The 20304-nt window shown below is 44.3% G+C and overlaps 1 protein-coding gene across 1 annotated transcript in view; it reads right to left on the bottom strand.

Moving 5' to 3' along the window:
* The window catches only part of LOC109873700 (structural maintenance of chromosomes protein 5), a 30404-nt gene extending 12173 nt beyond the window's left edge, over nucleotides 1-18231 (bottom strand). The window contains 21 exon segments of the mRNA XM_031809549.1: nucleotides 112-215; nucleotides 565-660; nucleotides 771-899; nucleotides 999-1121; nucleotides 1240-1345; nucleotides 1431-1517; nucleotides 1519-1589; nucleotides 1844-2026; nucleotides 9652-9775; nucleotides 11206-11300; nucleotides 12781-12894; nucleotides 13058-13539; nucleotides 13653-13724; nucleotides 13934-14095; nucleotides 14285-14559; nucleotides 16070-16211; nucleotides 16349-16483; nucleotides 16591-16750; nucleotides 16854-16906; nucleotides 17131-17252; nucleotides 17642-18231. Coding sequence (XP_031665409.1) covers nucleotides 112-215; nucleotides 565-660; nucleotides 771-899; nucleotides 999-1121; nucleotides 1240-1345; nucleotides 1431-1517; nucleotides 1519-1589; nucleotides 1844-2026; nucleotides 9652-9775; nucleotides 11206-11300; nucleotides 12781-12801 — 1139 coding nt within the window. The 5' untranslated portion in view covers nucleotides 12802-12894; nucleotides 13058-13539; nucleotides 13653-13724; ... (6 more) ...; nucleotides 17131-17252; nucleotides 17642-18231.
* Nucleotides 18232-20304: the final 2073 nt, after the last annotated feature.

The following is a 20304-nucleotide window of genomic DNA, read 5'->3' as shown; positions in this document are numbered from 1 at the left end:
AATTTCACATTTAAGCTTTGTTTTTGTAATCCTCACAACAACAAAAAAACAGGTCAATCTTGCACAGGTGCAAAAGCCTAGTAAATCTGACCAATCCAAACACTGAAGTACCTCTGATATGTTCTGTCTGTAGGTGCAAGGGCATTGCTCTTGTCATCCAGCTCTTTCTCTAGGTTCTTGATCTCCTGCTCTCTTCTGTTGTACTCATCCACCATCTGGGGAAGAGGGGGGGGGGGGGGGGGGTAAATAGTGAGGTAGAATCTATGATCTCAGACACACACACACACCAGTGGGGCATACTGCAAAAAAAAATACTTCCTACAATTCCACACATTGCCATGGGGCAGAGAGGAAAAAGTGCAGTTTTATAGCTAATCTCATGATATTTTACACATTTTCCATGAGGCTGAGGGAAAATGTTGCTGTTTTAAAGCTAATTTCCTGCTATTCTACACATTTTGCCCTGAGGCTGAGAACATTTTTGCGGTTTTACCCCCCTGCGGGGGTGTGTGGTATGCTTGACGCGCGAGCACACTGCATGCTTTGAGGAGCCTTCCAACTTACATTTTCACGGAGGCCAGTGAAGCACTCTGCCCTGGACCTCTCCTCATTCAACATGGCATCCATCTCATCCAGAGTGTTTGGCATCTGACTGAAGGCCTACACAACACACAAAGAAATACACAAATGAATGAATAGAGGAATGAATTTAACCTGGTAGAATGAACGGACGACTCCGTTTTGAGTTGTGCCAAGGTTACTGTACTGACCGTGTGTAGGTCTCGGGGTACAACACTCTTCCCAGGATCCATGTTACAGATCTCCCTGGCCCTCCTCAGCATGCCCTTACATTTCTCCAATAGACAGGCCTTACGCTGCTCCAGCATGGCACACGCTTGCTGCGAGGGGGAGAAGAGGAAACACACACGGTTAGCACTCAGCAAAATATACATTAAATATTGTGTTGTGTAATAGTTTAGTGTGTGTGCGTGTGTGACCTCTAGGACCCTGAGCTCAGCCGAGCCCTCCTTGCAGTCAGTCTCCAGCTTGGTCTTCTCTGCTGTCATGCCCACGGTCTCTAGAGCCATGTACACCTTCTCCATACTCAACCTAGCCCTCAGCTGGAGAAGGGAAAAGAGAAGGAGAGAGTTGAATAAAAATAAAGGGTTTTAGTATACAAATCTCATGTAACATAGAATCTGTGTATATAGAGCCTTCAGTATTAACCAGTGACAGTACCTTCATGTGGGCCATGAACTCAGCCACAATGGACACCTTCTGGGAGTTGACTGCAGAGATCTGGGCCTTAGTCTCTTCCTCAGCCCCCTGCGCCATCTGCCAAAGACTACACACAGAAGAGTAAATGGTATGTGAGAACAAATACGAAGCTGATTGTCTAAACGTATACACTGTGTGTGTCTGCCACCCACCTGTCCTGCTTGGTGCTGATCTTCTGTTCCAGCTGTCACTTTTTGCCCTTCAGCTCAGAGAGCGCCTTCTTCTGGGCCCGCAGCTCGATCCTGTTTGGCAGCACGTTCCTGCATGTCTATCATCTGTGCATCGATGGCCTGCATGCTCTTCTCAGCTGCCTGGGCATGGCCAAAGGTTACACTTCACTTTCAAGGTGTAATGCTATGCTAAGCATCTGGTTATTACTACATTACTGCAAGTTATCTATGCCAACTAGCATCAGTGTGTCTATGATATAAATGTATTACTATGGCAGGTGTCAAGTCAATCTTTAGAAAGTTCCTTTCCTATGCGAAATGACAAAAGTATACGGACTGCTAATGGACAGTTTACAGCATGTGTTATTTCAAATTCATATTTTTCATGTCCTCACACTGATCTGCTCCTCCAGATGGCGTTTGTCCTCGGCGTCCACGGCCATGGTGAGGTACTGGGAGGGCCGCACAGCAGAGTTACTGGTGCTGGTCTTGCCTGAGTAGAAGGACTTCTTTAGGGAGTACTTCTCCTCAGCCGTGTAGAGCACCTTCAGATAAGGCTCCTCAATCACCTGACAAACCTATATGGTCGAATGATTGAGGTGAAAGTAGGGATGTGACAAACTGACCAACATTTTTTTATTAAATCGGTTTTCCGTTATAAAACGATAACCAAAACCCCCCCCCCCCAAAAAAAAATCATACAATTCCACGTCAATTAACAATGCAGAATAATTTCCCTATTATGCATGCATGACTGCTAGGGCTATATTATATCTACCAGATATAGGACGCAGCTACAGTAACGTGTCAATAGCAACAATTGATAACTTTTCAGACAAAAATACATAAAAAAAGCTGCATTCAAAAATCAGAAGCGTCTAACTTCTCAGAATTTTGCTCCGGCATAGAATGTTCTGTATTGTTTCCCTGACGACAAACATTGGGGATTGATGTGCTGCTGTGTTTTTTAATGGTAGGGTAGCTAGATGTGGTTTTTTCTACTAAATGTCTTTGTATGTCACAGTATTTAAATGTCTGCGTGCAGGCAGTTTGAGATTATTTGATTGACAGTTCTGGTCGCCTAGTGATGAATGTTAGTCCCGCTTCGTGGCATTCCTTTACAGGCACGTAAAATGCTGGTTCATATGTCTAGAGGTTTCGTGCCGATATTTAAAAAGCCTACCCTAAACAGACAAACATGCCAGTAGCCTAATGTAATTTCATATGAGACAAAAGCACCCCCACCCACTCAGTAACGAAGAGTAGGCTATCCTATGCTTGTTAGACTGGCCTGAAGATACCTCTGTATCCCGGCAACATCGGTGTCATGAAAAGGCTAGGATATTCTACACGCAACAGACCAAAGAACACACACACTTGCATCATTAGTGAAGAGAAAAAGCAGGCAGGCCAACACGAGGGAGAAAGAATGGAGCAGGGAGAACCATGAGCATACAGTGGGGCAAAAAAGTATTTAGTCAGCCAGCATTTGTGCAAGTTCTCCCACTTAAAAAGATGAGGCCTGTAATTTATCATAGGTACACTTCAACTATGACAGACAAAATGAGAAGGAAAAAAAATCCTGAAAATCACATTGTAGGATTTTTAATTAATATATTTGTAAATTATGGTGGAAAATAAGTATTTGGTCACCTACAAACAAGATTTCTGGCTCTCACAGACCTGTAACTTCTTCTTTAAGAGGCTCCTCTGTCCTCCACTCGTTACCTGTATTAATGGCACCTGTTTGAACTTGTTATCAGTATAAAAGACACCTGTCCACAACCTCAAACAGTCACACTCCAAACTCCACTATGGCCAAGACCAAAGAGCTGTCAAAGGACACCAGAAACAAAATTGTAGACCTGCACCAGGCTGGGAAGACTGAATCTGCAATAGGTAAGCAGCTTGGTTTGAAGAAATCAACTGTGGGAGCAATTATTAGGAAATGGAAGACATACAAGACCACTGATAATCTCCCTCGATCTGGGGCACCACGCAAGATCTCACCCCGTGGGGTCAAAATGATCACAAGTACGGTGAGCAAAAATCCCAGAACCACACGGGGGTACATAGTGAATGACCTGCAGAGAGCTGGGACCAAAGTAACAAAGCCCACCATCAGTAACACACTACGCCGCCAGGGACTCAAATCCTGCATTGCCAGACGTCGTGTTTGGAGGACAAAGAATGCTGAGTTGCATCCAAAGAAACCCATACCTACTGTGAAGCATGGGGGTGGAAACATCATGCTTTGGGGCTGTTTTTCTGCAAAGGGACCAGGACGACTGATCCGTGTAAAGGAAATAATTAATGGGGCCATGTAGGGTTAGGGTGAAAACCTCCTTCCATCAGCAAGGGCATTGAAGATGAAACGTGGCTGGGTCTTTCAGTATGACATTGATCTCAAACACACCGCGAAGGAGTGGCTTCGTAAGAAGCATTTCAAGGTCCCGGAGTGGCCTAGCCAGTCTCCAGATCTCAACCCCATAGAAAATCTTTGGAGGGAGTTGAAAGTCCGTGTTGCCCAGCAACAGCCCCAAAACATCCCTGCTCTAGAGAGCTGCATGGAGGAATGGGCCAAAATACCAGCAACAGTGTGTGAAAACCTTGTGTAGACTTACAGAAAATGTGTAGTGGCTTCCTTTCGTCTTTACCATAGCCACTGCCCAAGCCTGAAGCGGGGTTGTTTGGTACGCATACAGTCCACACTCAAGGTTTCCAAACGGCCAAACATTCAATGACATCCAGGGATATGGTGCAACAAAAATGTTTATTCTTCTTATATCTAACAAATAAATGATTCTCCAATCAACTTAAAGCATAGAATACTTGATATGGAAAATACATATTATGACCTGTCTGTATGTCTGTATGGTCAAAAAACTATACTGCTCCCGCATCTAGCAAGGACTCCCTCTCCCGAAGGCCCAACTTCCTGCCTTTATCCTCACACACTTCCCACAATACAATGAATAGGCAAGAGGGGAGGCCAAAAACTGAGTTACACTAACAACAAATGAATATATCTCAATCAGATAAATAAATCATAAGGTACGTACCTAATATTTCATCATATACATTAATATATTTACACAAATATACATGGAGCTCCGTATGTTCAGTCTTTTATACAAATATGTCCAAATCGGCTCTAACATACCGGCCCCTAATTGTTGACTGCACTGAATGCCCAACAATGACTTAATATTCAAACGTAGAGCAAATACACAAAACATTCTATACCAGAGCACTATTACAGTCCATAGCTATATACAGATATACAAGGTGCCATATAGGAAAAAGTCCATAGATCTCAGACTGAGTTGAAGTGTAAAGGTGTTCAACTTCCAAAAATGTATGACTATGACATCAAAGAATGTAAGAGTACGACATCAACGAATCAGAGGTGCACATGATTCTAAGATGGAGCACTGTGTGTGTGTGTGTGTGTGTTTCACTCTGTCGCCTCAAGGAGCAGACAGAGTTTATTGATAGGTCTCTGTAAAATATTGGTCTTAGTCTTAACCATGACGCTCCGAACAAGACCTTTGGCCCCTGGCAAAGCCTCCACCACACGCCCCATTAGCCAAGAGTTCCTTGGGGCGGTGTCATCGACGATGACCACAAGGTCACCAGGACTGAAGTTTCTCTTAGTTTTGTTCAACTTGTTCTGCTCCTGCATAAGTGGAAGATACTCCCTGATCCATCTCTTCCAGAAGAGGTCAGTGATATATTGTACTTGCTTCCATCTCCTTCGTGAGTATAGGTCGCTTCTCTGGAATAGTCCCGGTGGCAGGACTGGCTTAGCTTTCAGATGAAGCAGATGGTTCGGAGTCAGGGGTTCTAGGTCATTAGGGTCATTTGTTACAGTAGTGATTGGTCTGTCGTTCATAATCGCCTCAACTTCACACAAGGCTGTCTGCAAAGCCTCATCATCCAGTACTTGCTTTTTATAGACTGAATAGAGGATCTTTTTCACCAGTCGGATCAACCTCTCCCATACCCCCCCATGGTGGGCTCCAGAGGGAGGGTTGAATGACCGAGTCACTCCTTCCTTCAGTAATTCATTTTGAATCTTGTTGTGATCCAGCTCTTTCATAGCTCTGTCATTGCCAACAAAGGGTATATAACAAAGTATTGAGATAAACTTTTGTTATTGACCAAATACTTATTTTCCACCATAATTTGCAAATAAATTCATAAAAAAATCCTACAATGTCATTTTCTGGATTTATTTCTCTCATTTTGTCTGTCATAGTTGAAGTGTACCTATGATTAAAATGACAGGCCTCATCTTTTTAAGTGGGAGAACTTGCAATTGGTGGCTGACTGTTACTTCCGGCGTCGGCAGAGATGGCCTAGGAGTTCCTAGGAAACTTTGCAGTTTTTTGTTTTTTTACGTGTTATTTCTTACATTAGTACCCCAGGTCATCTTAGGTTTCATTACATACAGTCGAGAAGAACTACTGAACATAAGAGCAGCGTCAACTCACCATCAGTACGACCAAGAATATGACTTTCGCAAAGCGGATCCTGTGTTCTGCCTGTCACCCAGGACAACGGAATGGATCCCAGCCGGCGACCCAAAAAACGACTTCGTAAAAGAGGGAAACGTAGCGGTCTTCTGGTCAGACTCCGGAGACGGGCACATCGTGCACCACTCCCCAGTATACTTCTCGCCAATGTCCAGTCTCTTGACAGCAAGGTTGATGAAATCCGAGCATTGGTAGCATTCCAGAGGGACATCAGAGACTGTAACGTTCTTTGCTTCACGGAAACATGGCTCACTGGAGAGACACTATCGGAGTCGGTGCAGCCAGCTGGTTTCTCCACGCATCGCGCCGACAGAAACAAACATCTTTCTGGTAAGAAGAGGGGTGGGGGCGTATGCCTTATGGCTAACGAGACGTGGTGTGGTCACAAAAGCATACAGGAACTCAAGTCCTTCTGTTCACCTGATTTAGAATTCCTCACAATCAAATGTCAACTGCATTATCTACCAAGGGAATTCTCTTCGATTATAATCACAGCCGTATATATTCCCCCCCAAGCAGACACATCGATGGCTCTGAACGAACTTTATTTGACTCTTTGCAAACTGGAATCAATACATCCTGAGGCTGCATTCATTGTAGCTGGGGATTTTAACAAGGCTAATCTGAAAACAAGACTCCCTAAATTGTATCAGCATATCGATTGCGCAACCAGGGCTGGCAAAACCTTGGATCACTGCTATTCTAACTTCCGCGACGCATATAAGGCCCTGCCCCGCCCTCCTTTCGGAGAAGCTGACCACGACTCCATTTTGTTGATCCCTGCCTACAGACAGAAACTAAAACAAGAAGCTCCCACGCTGAGGTCTGTCCAACGCTGGTCCGACCAATCTGATTCCACACTCCAAGACTGCTTCCATCACGTGGACTGGGATATGTTTCGTATTGCGTCAGACAACAACATTGACGAATACGCTGATTCGGTGTGCGAGTTCAGTAGAACGTGCGTTGACGATGTCGTTCCCATAGCAACGATTAAAACATTCCCAAACCAGAAACCGTGGATGGCAGCATTCGCGTGAAACTGAAAGCGCGAACCACTGCTTTTAATCAGGGCAAGGTGACAGGAAACATGACCGAATACAAACAGGATCAGCGGGGTGGAGATGTTGTTGCCTACCCTCACAACCTGGGGGCGGCCCGTCAGGAAGTCCAGTACCCAGTTGCACAGGGCAAGTACCAGGGTCCAGTACCCCTCCGCAAGGCAATCAAACAAGCTAAGCGTCAGTATAGAGACAAAGTAGAATCTCAATTCAACGGCTCAGACACAAGAGGTATGTGGCAGGGTCTACAGTCAATCACGAATTACAAAAAGGAAACCAGCCCCGTCACGGACCAGGATGTCTTGCTCCCAGGCAGACTAAATAACTTTTTTTGTCCGCTTTGAGGACAACACAGTGCCACTGACACGGCCTGCTACCAAAACATGCGGCCTCTCCTTCACTGCAGCCGAGGTGAGTAAAACATTTAAACGTGTTAACCCTCGCAAGGCTGCAGGCCCAGACGGCATCCCCAGCCGCACCCTCAGAGCATGCGCAGACCAGCTGGCTGGTGTGTTTACGGGCATATTCAATCAATCCCTATCCCAGTCTGCTGTTCCCACATGCTTCAAGAGGGCCACCATTGTTCCTGTTCCCAAGAAAGCTAAGGTAACTGAGCTAAACGACTACCGCCCCGTAGCACTCACTTCCGTCATCATGAAGTGCTTTGAGAGACTAGTCAAGGACCATATCACCTCCACCCTACCTGACACCCTAGACCCACTCCAATTTGCTTACCGCCCAAATAGGTCCACAGACGATGCAATCTCAACCACACTGCACACTGCCCTAACCCATCTGGACAAGAGGAATACCTATGTGAGAATGCTGTTCATCGACTACAGCTCGGCATTTAACACCATAGTACCCTCCAAGCTCGTCATCAAGCTCGAGACCCTGGGTCTCGACCCCGCCCTGTGCAACTGGGTACTGGACTTCCTGACGGGCCGCCCCCAGGTTGTGAGGGTAGGCAACATCATCTCCACCCCGCTGATCCTCAACACTGGGGCCCCACAAGGGTGCATTCTGAGCCCTCTCCTGTACTCCCTGTTCACCCACGACTGCGTGGCCACGCACGCCTCCAACTCAATCATCAAGTTTGCGGACGACACAACAGTGGTAGGCTTGATTACCAACAACGACGAGACGGCCTACAGGGAGGAGGTGAGGGCCCTCGGAGTGTGGTGTCAGGAAAATAACCTCACACTCAATGTCAACAAAACTAAGGAGATGATTGTGGACTTCAGGAAACAGCAGAGGGAACACCCCCCTATCCACATCGATGGAACAGTAGTGGAGAGGGTAGCAAGTTTTAAGTTCCTCGGCATACACATCACAGACAAACTGAATTGGTCCACCCACACAGACAGCATCGTGAAGAAGGCGCAGCAGCACCTCTTCAACCTCAGGAGGCTGAAGAAATTTGGCTTGTCACCAAAAGCACTCAAACTTCTACAGATGCACAATCGAGAGCATCCTGGCGGGCTGTATCACCGCCTGGTACGGCAACTGCTCCGCCCACAACCGTAAGGCTCTCCAGAGGGTAGTGAGGTCTGCACAACGCATCACCGGGGGCAAACTACCTACCCTCCAGGACACCTACACCACCCGATGTTACAGGAAGGCCATAAAGATCATCAAGGACAACAAGCACCCGAGCCACTGCCTGTTCACCCCGCTATCATCCAGAAGGCGAGGTCAGTACAGGTGCATCAAAGCTGGGACCGAGAGACTGAAAAACAGCTTCTATCTTAAGGCCATCAGACTGTTAAACAGCCACCACTAACATTGAGTGGCTGCTGCCAACACACTGACTCAACTCCAGCCACTTTAATAATGGGAATTGATGGGAAATGTAAAATATATCACTAGCCACTTTAAACAATGCTACCTAATATGTTTACATACCCTACATTATTCATATCATATGTATACGTATATACTGTACTCTATATCATCGACTGCATCCTTATGTAATACATGTATCACTAGCCACTTTAACTATGCCACTTTGTTTACATACTCATCTCATATGTATATACTGTACTCGATACCATCTACTGTATCTTGCCTATGCCACTCTGTACCATCACTCATTCATATATCTTTATGTACATATTCTTTATCCCCTTACACTTGTGTCTATAAGGTAGTAGTTTTGGAATTGTTAGCTAGATTACTTGTTGGTTATTACTGTATTGTCGGAACTAGAAGCACAAGCATTTCGCTACACTCGCATTAACATCTGCTAACCATGTGTATGTGACAAATAAAATTTGATTTGATTTGACTAAGTACTTTTTTGCCCCACTGTACATCTTGGTAATCTGCGTCTCACAATGTCTTAGCTCTCATGCTTTGCAGTAGCCTAAAGTTCACCTCTTCCTCTCTGGTTTTACTTACATTACACAACTTTCCCCAGGCCTTTATAGCCTAAAAAATATATTTTGTTAGGGATTTTCTTATCCCAATTTAACAGTCACACTCCTAGTTTGGAGCATCTTATATTCCAGTCTGTTCAGAAATAAAATAAAATATGAAAGTGACATTTGTTGAAATTCAAAATAACTCTCCATCCTCCCAGCCACTCTGGGGTATGGAACGTACCGTCTTGATCATGGCTTTGGTTTGGTCCGTTCCCACGGGAACATTGTGCACTTTGTACTGGTTGCAGAGGTAGCTCATAACCTCTTCTGGAGCATCGAAGAGGTACGCAAAGAACCCGAAACGCCTACAGACAGGAAAAATAAAAAATGCATCTTTATTATTATTTCTTAAATTCACCTTTATTTAACCAGGTAGGCTAGTTGAGAACACCTTTATTTAACCAGGTAGGCTAGTTGAGAACACCTTTATTTAACCAGGTAGGCTAGTTGAGAACACCTTTATTTAACCAGGTAGGCTAGTTGAGAACACCTTTATTTAACCAGGTAGGCTAGTTGAGAACACCTTTATTTAACCAGGTAGGCTAGTTGAGAACACCTTTATTTAACCAGGTAGGCTAGTTGAGAACACCTTTATTTAACCAGGTAGGCTAGTTGAGAACACCTTTATTTAACCAGGTAGGCTAGTTGAGAACACCTTTATTTAACCAGGTAGGCTAGTTGAGAACACCTTTATTTAACCAGGTAGGCTAGTTGAGAACACCTTTATTTAACCAGGTAGGCTAGTTGAGAACACCTTTATTTAACCAGGTAGGCTAGTTGAGAACACCTTTATTTAACCAGGTAGGCTAGTTGAGAACACCTTTATTTAACCAGGTAGGCTAGTTGAGAACACCTTTATTTAACCAGGTAGGCTAGTTGAGAACACCTTTATTTAACCAGGTAGGCTAGTTGAGAACACCTTTATTTAACCAGGTAGGCTAGTTGAGAACACCTTTATTTAACCAGGTAGGCTAGTTGAGAACACCTTTATTTAACCAGGTAGGCTAGTTGAGAACACCTTTATTTAACCAGGTATGAGAACCTCGTAGTTGAGAACACCTTTATTTAACCAGGTAGGCTAGTTGAGAACACCTTTATTTAACCAGGTAGGCTAGTTGAGAACACCTTTATTTAACCAGGTAGGCTAGTTGAGAACACCTTTATTTAACCAGGTAGGCTAGTTGAGAACACCTTTATTTAACCAGGTAGGCTAGTTGAGAACACCTTTATTTAACCAGGTAGGCTAGTTGAGAACACCTTTATTTAACCAGGTAGGCTAGTTGAGAACACCTTTATTTAACCAGGTAGGCTAGTTGAGAACACCTTTATTTAACCAGGTAGGCTAGTTGAGAACACCTTTATTTAACCAGGTAGGCTAGTTGAGAACACCTTTATTTAACCAGGTAGGCTAGTTGAACAAGTTCTCATTTGCAACTGCGACCTAGCCAAGATAAAGCGTAGCAATTCGACACATACAACAACAGAGTTACACATGGAATAAACAAAACACACAGTCAATAATACAGTAGAACAAAAGAAAACAAAAAGTCTATATACAGTGAGTGCAAATGAGGTAAGTTAAGGAAATAAATAGGTCATGGTGGCGAAGTCATTACAATATTATTATTAAATTATCTTACACATACAAATGGAAGGGTTAGGATTACGGTTGAGGTTAGGTATAGGCTTGATACATTTACAATCCATATTGGGACAGTATGAGAGGACCACTCACTTCAGGGACTCAATGGGTCGGGAAGGGGGGTGTGTGGCACAGGACTCCTCAGGAGCAAAGACTGAATTCACCCTCAGGTTCTGGCTGTCACTTACCTGAGGCCAAGGACAAATCCATTATAACTTTGCCCACTGTATATAGTTCCTTTAACTAGAGCCTATAAGGGCCTGGGCAGGTGGGTCACATGGTCAGTAAACTTTTGACTTCACCAAATTTCCATGACCAACAATTGTATATGTATAAACATATGTATGTATAACAAAGTAAGCGTAATGTGGTACCGACTCTGGGAGGACGCTCTCTGATCCCATGTACCATCACCTGTCGCTGTGCAAGGCACTTAAGCCCCCACAATGCAGAACACCTGTTAGGTAACTACATAAAACACGTGGTCAACCCTCAGTGAGCTACTGGGTGTCAAGGCTTTTGATCAAGCTCTGCTCAAACACAGAGCCAGTCTATCAAGGTCCGGTTGAGCAGCTCATTTCTAAAAATGTTGTTCATTAGAGGGGGACTAGAATAAAAGCCCTGCACACCCAGTAGCTCTCCTGGAGGATGGTTGACCACCCTTGATGTAGAACATTGGAACATTATAACCACATAGTTTATGCCTTTTGAAAGAATTAGCTCACTCAATATATCAAAGATCAAATGGCTATTGTAGGTTACAAATATTTTTATTCAGCTGAAGCAAACGCACAAATTTTTTCCAGGAAATATACCTTTTCGATTTGAGTCATATTTATATATCTTAGCTACCTTAGTCGTGTTTACTTTGCAGGCTAACTAGCATCTATTGAGTTGCAATGTCACATACATTGGATGCCCAACCTAACTGGAAGTATCCACATAATTCAAAAAGCTACATCAAATATTTTTTCCTAAAATTACTATTCGCAAAATATAATTATTATTCACATGATTAGAGTCACCACAATTGAACCGAATCCCAACTAATGGCAAAGTGAATAGTTTGTTTTGTCAAAAAGAATCGTTTCAATTAATCATACGAATTGTTCAAAAAAGTTAATCAACTTCATATGGCCTTTTTTGTGATTGTCAGTGAAAAGTTCTGGGATATGACAAACTTTAATACACGCTAACAGCTAAACAGTTAACAGTTTTGAATTGGCTACCTAGTTATTAGTCTGTTCTCTATAATATTTTACAGGCTAGGCCTATCTGCTGCTACAATGTCTGACTGTCCCGCTTCTCCTTGAGAAACAGCCCAATTGTCTCGAACCCCTACGAGTGACGCGCGCAACCACAGACATGTCAGCCAGGATTGGAATGACACTGACGTGTTATCAATTAAATAAAAATAAACATATTTCAAAACTGTGCCTAAATAAATTACATTCACAGAAATTAATTTAATAGTATGTTACTTTTCCAAACCTTTTAGAATTTCATCATTTTCCAAAACTTTTCCAGGCCTGGAAAACACAATTGACATTTTTTCCTGGATTTTCATGAATGTACAAACCTTGCCTTATATCATTGTAGACAGAGCATTGTGATTTTGTTGTATTGGCAGTTTAATTTCTTTCTGAATCTATTGCTGACCCTTCTCACCTCTGTCATGAAATTGTCCATGTCCTCTCTCTTCTGGAAGGTGAAGGCCCGCAGGTCATTGAAAGGAATGTGGTTCTCCACTTACTTGGCATTTTTGGGGCTGCGGACACTGATCTGATAGAACAGAACGTTTAATTCAACAAAATGAACCAAGTAGTCTTAATTGAAAAAAGACTTCCGTGCTACAGCAAACAAACAAAAGTATGAGGGGTACTCAACAACGACAATGATACTTCAAAGTATTAGGACAGGGCCAGGACAAATAGTATGCTCTCACCACTAGCATCATTGGTTCATAGACGTTGCCATTAAAGAGGTGTTTGTTCTGCCTCAGCCACTTGAGAGCAGTGTAGGTGTCCTTGGAGCGCCCTCTCAGCTTCTCCTCCTTGATCTTCATCATGTCATCCAGACTTCTCAGCCTGTTCTTCAACACTACAGGATGTTTAGCATCAAGTCAAATGGTATGTGTAACACTTCACCATGGTTAAAATGGTGCAGTAAGGCACTGTGCCAAAACTCCTTAGAGCCTGTGCCTCTCCTACGTCTACACACTCCGTTCAGGTTGTCCTTCTCCCTGCGTAGGTCGGCCTTCAACTCGGCGTTCCCCACGCCGAGCCGCGGCGTCACGTCCGATCGGTCGCCCAGGTTAGCCACCTCTGCCCGCAGGTCGTCAATCATCCATCGGGTGTTGCTGATTCGCTTCTGCCGGTCCGCCTCCTCAGTCTGCTTCAGGCTGAATGCCTGCTTGATGTCCTTAATCTAGAGGGATAAGGGAGGATCAAGCATTTGTACATGTATTTTTATGTCATATGTTCTCATTGGTATCAAGAGAGTATAAAAATAAGGCAGAAAGAAAGAAAACAGGGCCAGACCTCTCTGTGCTTACTGTCCAGGTGGTCCCGTTTCCGTTTACACTTCTGAGAGGCCTCCCTGACGCTGGCCGTCTGGAACACAACAAGGATACATCACCACCAGTCCACGGGCTACACAACACACTGGTTCACAAATGTCTTTGCAGTATCACCCACCAAGTAAATATAACCCATGCTTCTACCCAGGGCCCCGTTTCAAAAATTAATCGACCCTGGAACTAAGTGGAATAAATGGACATCCCCATCCAGCCCAGCTACACAGCCCAGGGAGCCTGTCTGACCTCGTCTTTCATTTGGTTCTCGATGGGCCTCAGCTGGCTGTCGATGTGCTGGATCTTCTTCAGCATGGGGGCCTGGGACTCACTCACGGTTTTTAGCTGCTTCTTGGCATCCTCCCTCTCCTTCTTCACCCCCTCCAGCTCATTACAGGCGGTCTCATATTCCTGGAGAGGACAGAAAGGGTTGACAAAGATGAACATATTCACATCAAATCAAATTTATTTATATAGCCCTTCGTACATCAGCTGATATCTCAAAGTGCTGTACAGAAACCCAGCCTAAAACCCCAAACAGCAAGCAATGCAGGTGTAGAAGCACAGTGGCTAGGAAAAACTCCCTAGAAAGGCCAATACCTAGGAAGAAACCTAGAGAGGAACCAGGCTATGTGGGGTGGCCAGTCCTCTTCTGGCTGTGCCGGGTGGAGATTATAACAGAACATGGCCAAGATGTTCAATGTTCATAAATGACCAGCATGGTCGAATAATAATAAGGCAGAACAGTTGAAACTAGAGCAGCAGCACAGTCAGGTGGAAGTTGAAACTGGAGCAGCAGCATGGCCAGGTAGACTGGGGACAGCAAGGAGTCATCATGTCAGGTAGTCCTGGGGCATGGTCCTAGGGCTCAGGTCCTCCGAGAGAGAGAAAGAAAGAGAGAAGGAGAGAATTAGAGAACGCACACTTAGATTCACACAGGACACCGAATAGGACAGGAGAAGTACTCCAGATATAACAAACTGACCCCAGCCCCCCGACACATAAACTACTGCAGCATAAATACTGGAGGCTGAGACAGGAGGGGTCAGGAGACACTGTGGCCCCATCCTAGGACACCCCCGGACAGGGCCAAACAGGAAGGATATAACCCCACCCACTTTGCCAAAGCACAGCCCCCACACCACTAGAGGGATATCTTCAACCACCAACTTACCATCCTGAGACAAGGCTGAGTATAGCCCACAAAGATCTCCGCCACGGCACAACCCAAGGGGGGGGGCGCCAACCCAGACAGGATGACCACAACAGTGAATCAACCCACTCAGGTGACGCACCCCCTCCAGGGACGGCATGAGAGAGCCCCAGCAAGCCAGTGACTCAGCCCCTGTAATAGGGTTAGAGGCAGAGAATCCCAGTGGAAAGAGGGGAACCGGCCAGGCAGAGACAGCAAGGGCGGTTCGTTGCTCCAGAGCCTTTCCGTTCACCTTCCCACTCCTGGGCCAGACTACACTCAATCATATGACCCACTGAAGAGATGAGTCTTCAGTAAAGACTTAAAGGTTGAGACCGAGTTTGCGTCTCTGACATGGGTAGGCAGACCGTTCCATAAAAATGGAGCTCTATAGGAGAAAGCCCTGCCTCCAGCTGTTTGCTTAGAAATTCTAGGGACAATTAGGAGGCCTGCGTCTTGTGACCGTAGCGTACGTATAGGTATGTACGGCAGGACCAAATCAGAGAGATAGGTAGGAGCAAGCCCATGTAATGCTTTGTAGGTTAGCAGTAAAACCTTGAAATCAGCCCTTGCTTTGACAGGAAGCCAGTGTAGAGAGGCTAGCACTGGAGTAATATGATCAAATTTTTTGGTTCTAGTCAGGATTCTAGCAGCCGTATTTAGCACTAACTGAAGTTTATTTAGTGCTTTATCCGGGTAGCCGGAAAATAGAGCATTGCAGTAGTCTAACCTAGAAGTGACAAAAGCATGGATTAATTTTTCTGCATCATTTTTGGACAGAAAGTTTCTGATTTTTGCAATGTTACGTAGATGGAAAAAAGCTGTCCTCGAAATGGTCTTGATATGTTCTTCAAAAGAGAGATCAGGGTCCAGAGTAACGCCGAGGTCCTTCACAGTTTTATTTGAGACGACTGTACAACCATTAAGATTAATTGTCAGATTCAACAGAAGATCTCTTTGTTTCATATAAACACACACATGCTATTTGTTTTTACATGGAGGATAATCTACCCATGTCCAGTGTCTTATTGCAAGCTATGAATGACTACAGGGTTGTATTCATTAGTGCACAACATAGCAAAATGTTTTGCAACAGAAACAGTTTACATCACGTTGTAGTGTCTGGAGTAAACGGTTTACGTTGGTGTGCATAATAAATACGTGTGTCAGATGATCTTGCTATTGAAACTCACCACCCAGGGTTTCTTCTTATCCAGCATCTTAATCATGTCCAGGTGCCTCTTCTTCTCATAGTAGCGCTCCACGCCATGCTTGTTCCGTTCCTTCCTCTGCTTGAACTTCTCCAGGGCGCTGGCCTTCTTCCTTGCACACATTCTACCAAAAAACAATACCAGCACACCATTGAACTTGCTCTCCCCTGAGCGGCCAACACCGCAGCAAAAACGTCTTTATAAAAGAAGAAGCAATGAGTCCCCGTTCATCTATAGAGCTAGAGTTAAAACTGTGCTCACCTCCAGTTCCCTCTCTTTGGTGCGGAAGATCTTGAGCTTGCAGTGGAACTCTTACATCTCTGGAGGCCCCACTGACTTCTCTGTGGCCTCTAGCAGCTCAATCTTGGTCATCTTGGCAAACTCACCCACCTTCTCCTGCAAAGTCACAGGGCAGGAGGCAAAGGGTGGTCAGAAAATGTCAAAGGAGTAGGACGTTAGCATTCAAGTTTTTTAAAAAGTGTTCTCTCGAAGTTTACACTCACCTGTGACAGGAACTGGCAGAGGTTGCTTACTTGGATCTGTAGAGCCTTCACCTCCTCCACAGCCTTCTGGCTGGAGTGTCTCCCATTCAGCAGCCACACTGACTGGTTATTCTCCACGTGCATCTCTCTGTTGATCACCAGGTTCCCCCCGGCCTTGTACCTGAAAACACAGGTGGGGTTCCATCCATGTTATTATACCCACTATTGGAGACATAGGGGAATCAGTGTGATGGCATTTCTGATTTAATCAATAACAGACTTACAATTTAATCTCAACCGATCCTTTGTTGCACCCACGCTTCACGTACAGCCCAACCTAGTCAGAATAATACAAGTTATCAATTCAATTCTGTACAATCAAATACAAAACCTCAAACAAACTGAAATTAAGTACAATATAGAGTGCCATACATGCAACAATCCAAAAATAATGCTACGGAAAGTTTGAAGCTCTTGAAGTTAAATAAAAGTTGACAACATATTCCAGTTGTAGCTAGCTAACGTCAGTAATGTTACACTTGTTAATAAATAGCCAACTACCTTGTCCCCTCTGCCCAGATTGGTAGTCTTTCCTGCTAGACCCAGACATATGGCACAGACAATACTGGACTTCCCAGTTCCATTGGCCCCCACAATCATGTTCGGGTTTGGTCCAGGGTGAACTATGGAGTGGTCGTAGGTTGTGTGTGAATTGTGTCAGCTTAACTTAATGCAGCAACTTTATCTAATAGTTAGCATATTCAGTTAGTTAACGTTAGGTTGTTGTATTGTAGCCGAGGCTACCTATGTCGGACACAAGCACATTCAGCAACTTTGACGCTTGCTAGCACATTTAGTTAGCTACAAGACTTGGTCATACATAGAATTACCATAATCTTTGACTCGGTTGTTCATGCCAAGTAGGTCTGCAAAACAGCAACATCTCACAGCTAGCTAAATTACCTAACTAGCTAGATTAGCTTACTTCAAACATTTCACAAGGGTAACGTATGCTAGCACACAAGAGACGTAGCTAACGTTAGGTAAATCGCCATCACGTCATTGTGGTTACCTAGCTTGTTTGTTTGTGAGCATTTCAAGGGGGAGTTGACTCACAGGAAGTTCTGCATTGATGCAAAGTATGGATCCTTCGACAAAACCAGCCATTTTACCATCTCCAACGGGACGTGGGTCAGTTTCAGTACCAGAGGACGACCTTCATTATTTGATGTTTGTGTGTTCGTTACGTTACTTACTCCTTTCGCCCACAGAAGCCATGTTGTTCTTGAAAATTATAAGACACCATAGCAGTCTGTTACTGCGATTCGAGCGCCCAGTGTGAAAGGTTTTGATTGATGATTGGACAAAGTGGATCTCGTGTAGTTCATCAACAAAACAACATGCAACACATTCTTCTTCTGTGGGTTTTATGGCGGACTACACCCCAAAAATGTGTATTGCCGACACCAACTAGACAAGTTGAAACCAAAACAAGGTAAAAAAAAAAAAATCCATACGTGATAGGGAAACTAACTTACTTCACCCAAATAAAAATAGTACATTTACAAAACAAAATTCCTACTTCTCTCTTCTTTCAATACTCCATATCTCCCTTCTCAGGCTCTAGGACCTAAGAGGGTGGTACGGCTTGTGATAATATTCCATGTTACTCCTTCACCGAGAAGTTTTTCAGCCCCAGGAGCCGCTCCTCCTCTTCCACAATGATTTCTATCTTCCTTGCTTTCCACCTTGGCAGTGCTATTTATCACCATAGCTATAAAGGCCACAAATTCCACCTTCTTAACCTTTGAAATGGCAGGATCCTGCTGGTGAAAGGCAACCCCTGCAGCCTGCAGTGAAGGCATATCCACCACCATGGAGTCTTCATGTGCACCATTCCAACAGTCAACCCTTTTAACAGCTGTGTTATGAGCATATGATATGCTCTGGATATCCCTGACTTTGGCCACCTCATTCTCTTTCACCCTTGTGGGGCAATCGAAAGCTTCATGGTTCGCACCACAATTGCAACATGTCACATTTATCACTTTTATAACACATAATATGATTTTTTCCACAACCTGGACCTCTCGGCCTCTCTCTTCTGCAAACACTTGAAACATGACCAAAATCTTTACAATGATCACACTGTATTGGTCTTGGGATAAATGATCTAACTTTGTAGTTAATATACCCTAAATGCACTTGAGTAGGGAGAGACTCCATATCAAAAAACACTTTCTTCACACAATTAATCTGATGTGCATCAATCACTCCAAGAAGAGTTTATTTGTATTTTTTATTTAACTAGGTAAGTTGACTGAGAACACATTCTCATTTACAGCAACAACATGGGGAATAGTTACAGGGGAGAGGAGGGATGAATGAGCCAATTGTAAGCTGGGGATGATTAGGTGACCACGATGGCCAGGACACCGGGGTTAACACCCCTACTCTTACAATAAGTGCCATGGGATCTTTAGTGACCACAGAGAGTCAGGACACGCATTTAACATCCCATCCAAAAGACAGCACCCTACACAGGGCAATGTCTCCAATCCCTGCCCTGGGGGTATTGGGATATTTTTTGTAGACCAGAGGGAAGGGTGCCTCCTACTGGCCCTCCAACACCACTTCCAACAGCATCTGGTCTCCCATTCAGGGACCAACTAGGACCAACCCTGTTTAGCTTCAGAAGCAAGCCAGCAATGGGATGCAGGGTGCTTCATCTCTTCAACATCTACTTCCCACAAGATATAACCCCCTTGAGGGGTGCCCTGTTCCTAAGAGACACACACAACACTTCAAACTTATTAAATCGGGAAAGACGAAATACACCAAAGCCCCATATACTACCCACCACTACTGCCTGTATGCTCTTGTTGGCTGGCCCTTGCTTCATATTCGTCACCAAACCCACTGGCTCCAGGACATCTATAAGTCTTTGCTAGGTAAAACCCCGCCTTATCTCAGCTCACTGGTCACCATAGCAGCACCCACCCGTAGCACGCGCTCCAGCAGGTATATCTCACTGGTCACCCCCAAAGCCAATTCCTTCTTTAGCCGCTTTTCCTTCCAGTTCTCTGCTGCCAATGACTGGAACGAACTGCAAAAAAATAAAAATACACCAGCTGTCAGAGCAGATCACTGCACCTGTACATAGACCATCTGTAAATAGCCCATCCAACTACCTCATCCCCCATACTGTTATTTATTTGATTTATTTTGCTCCTTTGCACCCCAGTACCTCTACTTGCACACTCATCTTCTGCACAACTATCACTCCAGTGTTTAATTGCTATATTGTAATTACTTCGCCACTATGGCCTATTTATTGCCTTACTTCCCTTATCCTACCTAATTTGCACACACTGTATATAGACTTTTTTCTATTGTATTATTGACTGCATGTTTGTTTATTGCATGTGTAAATCTGTGTTGTTGTTTGTGTCACACTGCTTTGCTTTATCTTGGCCAGGTCGCAGTTGTAAATGGTTAATAAATAAAGGTGAAATAAAAATAAAATATGTGCAAAACGAGTTGGTGCCATCAGTAAAACAGAAAATGAGTTGGTGCCATCAGTAAAACAGAAAATGTTTGTCCACATGTGCAAGTTTCAACTCAGTTTTGATGCATGCATCATATTCTGCACCATTCCCCTCTGCTGCTCCTTCACTCAATGTCATTTGCATTTCCAGGGGAATGGGTCATTTTTACTTCAATATCTGTGGACAA

This window comes from Oncorhynchus kisutch, linkage group LG29, assembly GCF_002021735.2.
Source record: "Oncorhynchus kisutch isolate 150728-3 linkage group LG29, Okis_V2, whole genome shotgun sequence".
NCBI lineage: Eukaryota > Metazoa > Chordata > Actinopteri > Salmoniformes > Salmonidae > Oncorhynchus > Oncorhynchus kisutch.
This window is presented reverse-complemented; position numbering and strand designations above follow the sequence as displayed.